At 46.3% G+C, this 5000-nt stretch overlaps 1 protein-coding gene across 1 annotated transcript in view; it reads left to right on the top strand.

Moving 5' to 3' along the window:
• The window catches only part of b3gntl1 (UDP-GlcNAc:betaGal beta-1,3-N-acetylglucosaminyltransferase-like 1), a 42238-nt gene that overhangs the window by 12450 nt on the left and 24788 nt on the right, over nucleotides 1-5000 (top strand). The window contains exon 6 of the mRNA XM_071390046.1: nucleotides 4807-4902. Within this exon, the coding sequence (XP_071246147.1) occupies nucleotides 4807-4902 (96 nt within the window). The remainder of the gene's footprint in view (nucleotides 1-4806; nucleotides 4903-5000) is intronic.

Here is a 5000-nt window from a genome sequence, read left to right on the forward strand (position 1 = left end):
TGGCATGGCTAGAGAGAGAGGGACCGAGAGATAATAGAGACAGAGAGAGTGAATGGGGAAAAGGGAAGTACGGTCATGTGGTTTTCTCTGCTTATTTGCCCTTTGAACTGTGTGGGTGTGCAGCAGACAGGGTGTAGAGAGGAAATGAGAGGGATTGGTTCAGCTATGTGGAATAATAATATGGGTTGACTTTAGGGTTGTTTTACATCTCCACTGGTAGATCATTACCCTGTCTGGTAGATGATTCCTCTCCATCTGTCTGGTAGATTGTTCCTCTCTATCTGTCTGGTAGATCATTCCTCTCTATCTGTCTGGTAGATCATTCCTCTCCATCTGTCTGGTAGATCATTCCTCTCTATCTGTCTGGTAGATCATTCCTCTCTATCTGTCTGGTAGATCATTCCTCTCTATCTGTCTGGTAGATCATTCCTCTCTATCTCTCTGGTAGATCATTCCTCTCTATCTGTCTGGTAGATCATTCCTCTCTATCTGTCTGGTAGATCATTCCTCTCTATCTGCCTGGTAGATCATTCCTCTCCATCTGTCTGGTAGATCATTCCTCTCTATCTGTCTGGTAGATCATTCCTCTCTATCTGTCTGGTAGATCATTCCTCTCTATCTCTCTGGTAGATCATTCCTCTCTATCTGTCTGGTATATCATTCCTCTCTATCTGTCTGGTAGATCATTCCTCTCTATCTGTCTGGTAGATCATTCCTCTCTATCTGTCTGGTAGATCATTCCTCTCTATCTGTCTGGTAGATCATTCCTCTCTATCTGTCTGGTAGATCATTCTCTCTATCTGCCTGGTAGATCATTCCTCTCTATCTGTCTGGTAGATCATTCCTCTCTATCTGTCTGGTAGATCATTCCTCTCTATCTGTCTGGTAGATCATTCCTCTCTATCTGTCTGGTAGATCATTCCTCTCTATCTGTCTGGTAGATCATTCCTCTCTATCTGTCTGGTAGATCATTCCTCTCTATCTGTCTGGTAGATCATTCCTCTCTATCTGTCTGGTAGATCATTCCTCTCTATCTGTCTGGTAGATCATTCCTCTCTATCTGTCTGGTAGATCATTCCTCTATCTGTCTGGTAGATCATTCCTCTATCTGTCTGGTAGATCATTCCTCTATCTGTCTGGTAGATCATTCCTCTCTCTGTCTGGTAGATCATTCCTCTCTATCTGTCTGGTAGATCATTCCTCTCTGTCTGTCTGGTAGATCATTCCTCTATCTGTCTGGTAGATCATTCCTCTCTATCTGTCTGGTAGATCATTCCTCTCTATCTGTCTGGTAGATCATTCCTCTCTATCTGTCTGGTAGATCATTCCTCTATCTGGCTGGTAGATCATTCCTCTCTGTCTGTCTGGTAGATCATTCCTCTATCTGTCTGGTAGATCATTCCTCTGTCTGTCTGGTAGATCATTCCTCTATCTGTCTGGTAGATCATTCCTCTGTCTGTCTGGTAGATCATTCCTCTCTATCTGTCTGGTAGATCATTCCTCTCTATCTGCCTGGTAGATCATTCCTCTCTGTCTGTCTGGTAGATCATTCCTCTCTATCTGTCTGGTAGATCATTCCTCTCTATCTGTCTGGTAGATCATTCCTCTCTGTCTGTCTGGTAGATCATTCCTCTCTCTCTGTCTGGTAGATCATTCCTCTATCTGTCTGGTAGATCATTCCTCTCTATCTGTCTGGTAGATCATTCCTCTCTCTGTCTGGTAGATCATTCCTCTGTCTGTCTGGTAGATCATTCCTCTCTCTCTGTCTGGTAGATCATTCCTCTGTCTGTCTGGTAGATCATTCCTCTCTCTCTTTCTGGTAGATCATTCCTCTCTATCTGTCTGGTAGATCATTCCTCTCTATCAGTCTGGTAGATCATTCCTCTCTGTCTGTCTGGTAGATCATTCCTCTCTATCTGTCTGGTAGATCATTCCTCTCTATCTGTCTGGTAGATCATTCCTCTCTATCTGTCTGGTAGATCATTCCTCTCTGTCTGTCTGGTAGATCATTCCTCTCTCTCTGTCTGGTAGATCATTCCTCTCTATCTGTCTGGTAGATTATTCCTCTCTATCTGTCTGGTAGATCATTCCTCTCTATCTGTCTGGTAGATTATTCCTCTATCTGTCTGGTAGATCATTCCTCTCTATCTGTCTGGTAGATCATTCCTCTCTATCTGTCTGGTAGATCATTCCTCTCTATCTGTCTGGTAGATCATTCCTCTCTATCTGTCTGGTAGATCATTCCTCTCTATCTGTCTGGTAGATCATTCCTCTCTATCTGTCTGGTAGATCGTTCCTCTCTCTCTCTCGTTCGCTCGTCTGGTGGGTCATTGGGATAGATGCAGAACAGAAAAAGCATCAAAATCAAATGTTATGTCTCATGCGCCGAATACAACAGGTGTAGACCTTACTGTGAGATGCTTACTTACAAGCCCTTAACCAACAATGTCGTTGACGAAATAGAGTTAATAAAATATTTACTAAATAAACTAAAGTGATTTTTTTTTTTTTAAGTAACACAAGAAAATTACATAACAATAACGTGGCTGTATACACGGGGTACCGGTACCGAGTCAATGTGCGGGGGTGCAGGTTAGTCGAGGTCATTTGTAAAGTCACTATGCATAGCCTTCCTCTGACACCGCCTAGTATAGAGGTCCTGGATGGCAGGAACCTTGGCCTCAGTGATGTACTGGGCCGTACGCACTACCCTCTGTAGCGCCTTACGGTCAGATGCTGAGCAGTTGCCATACCAGCTGATGATGCAACCGGTCAGTATGCTCTCGATGGTGCAGCTGTAGGACTTTGAGGATCTGGGGACCCATGCCAAACTTTTCAGTCTCCTGAGTGGGAAAAGGTTTTGTCGTGCCCTCTTCACAACTCTCTCGGTGTGTTTGGACCATGATAGTTAGTTGGTGATGTGGACACCAAGGAACTAAACTCTCAACCCACTCCACTTCAGCCCCGTTGATGTTAACAGGGGCCTGTTTGGCCCTCCTTTTCCTATAGTCCACGATAAGCTCATTTGTCTTGCTCACATAGGTTGTTGTACTGGCACCACACTGCCAGGTCTCTGACCTCCTCCCTTTAGGCTGTCTCATCGTTATCGGTGATCAGGCAGACCACTGTTGTGTCGTCAGCAAACTTAATGATAGTGTTGGAGTTGTGCTTGGCCACGCAGTCGTGGGTGAACAGGGAGTACAGGAGGGGACTAAGCACACACCCCTGAGGAGCCCCAGTGTTGAGGATCAGCATGGCAGATGTGTTGTTGCCTACCCTCACCACCTGGGGGTGGCCCGTCCGGAAGTCCAGGATCCAGTTGCAGAGGGAGGTGTTTAGTCCCAGGGTCCTTGGCTTAGTGATGAGCTTTGTGGGCCCTACGGTGTTGAACGCTGAGCTGTAGTCAATGAATAGCATTCTCACATTGGTGTTCCTTTTGTGCTGGTGTGAAAGGGCAGTGTGGAGTGAGATTGCTCATCTGTGGATCTGTTGGGGCGGTATGCGATTTGGAGTGGTCTAGCGTTTCTGGCATGGTGGTGTTGTGAGCCATGAACAGCCTTTCAAAGCACTTCATGGCTACTGGCGTGAATGCTACGGGGCGGTAATCATATAGGCATGTTACCTTCACTTCCTTGGGTACAGGGACTATGGTGGTCTGTTTGAAACATGTAGGTATTACAGACTCGGTCAGGGAGAAGTTGAACATATCAGTGAAGACACTTGCCAGTTGATCCGCGCATGCTTTGAGTACACGTCCTAGTAATCCATCTGACTCCGCGGCTTTGTGAATGTTGACCTGTTTAAAGGTCTTGCTCACATCGGCTAAGGAGAGTGTGATCACACAGTCATCTGGAGCAGCTGGTGCTCCCATGCATGCTTAAGTGTTGCTTGCCTCAAAGCGAGCATAAAAGGCATTTAGCTTGTCTGGTATGCTCGTGTCACTGGGCAGCTTGTGGCAGGGTTTTCCTTTGTAGTCCGTGATATTTTTCAAGCCCTGCCACATCCGACGAGCGTCAGAGACGTTGTAGTATTGACACACCCCCCCCCGCCCCTCGTCTTAACAGACGTCGTTGCTCTGTCCTGCCGATGCACGGAGAAGCCAGCCAGCTCTTTATTATCCGTGTCGTCGTTCATCCACGTCTCGGTGAAACATAAGATATTACAGTTTTTAATATCCTGTTGGTAGGAAAGTCTTAATCGTAGATCGTCCAGTTTGTTTTCCAATGATTTGCACGTTGGCCAATAGTACAGAGGGAAGTGGTGGTTTACATACTCGTCGGCAAATTCCAGCTCTCTCTCTCTGTCTGGTGGATCATTAGGATGCAGAACAGAAAAAGCATTCCATCTTTGCCTTTCTCTCTTACTTTTTCAACCCTGTTCCTCTCCTCCCCTCTCTCTCTATCCTTCCTAACCCCCTCTCTCTCTCTTTCTGTCTCTCTCTCTCTGTCTCTCTCTCTTTCTCTCTCCTTCTCTCTCTTTCTCTCTCCTTCTCTCTCTATCTTTCTGTCTTTCTCTCTCTCTCTATCTTTCTGTCTTTCTCTCTCTGTCTCTCTCTCTCTTTCTCTCTCTGTCTCTCTCTTTCTCTCTCTCTGTCTCTCTCTGTCTCTCTCTCTGTCTCTCTCTCTCTCTTTCTCTCTCTCTTGGTGTGTCTCTCTTTCTCTCTCTGTCTCTCTCTTTCTGTCTCTCTCTCTCCAGCCCTCCCTCCTCTTTCTCTCTTCCATACATCATATGTGATCAGTGTGGTGTGTCTGTGTTGATCACATGTATCTAGTAGATCACTAAGAGATGTGTCTGTGTTTCTCTCAGTTGATTGGTTGTCAGGTCCGCAGGGATCCAGAGGGATCTACTGAGCGCTACACACGCTGGATCAACAACATCAGCCAGGACCAACTCAGCACCCAGGTAACACACACTCAGGATGTGTGTGTATGTGGGAGTCGCGTGCCAGGCAGTGGCCAGGTCCGATGGAAACAGGATGCGTACCGGGAGCCTGCAGTTTA

Source organism: Salvelinus alpinus, chromosome 2 (genome assembly GCF_045679555.1).
Source record: "Salvelinus alpinus chromosome 2, SLU_Salpinus.1, whole genome shotgun sequence".
Classification (NCBI taxonomy): Eukaryota; Metazoa; Chordata; class Actinopteri; order Salmoniformes; family Salmonidae; genus Salvelinus; species Salvelinus alpinus.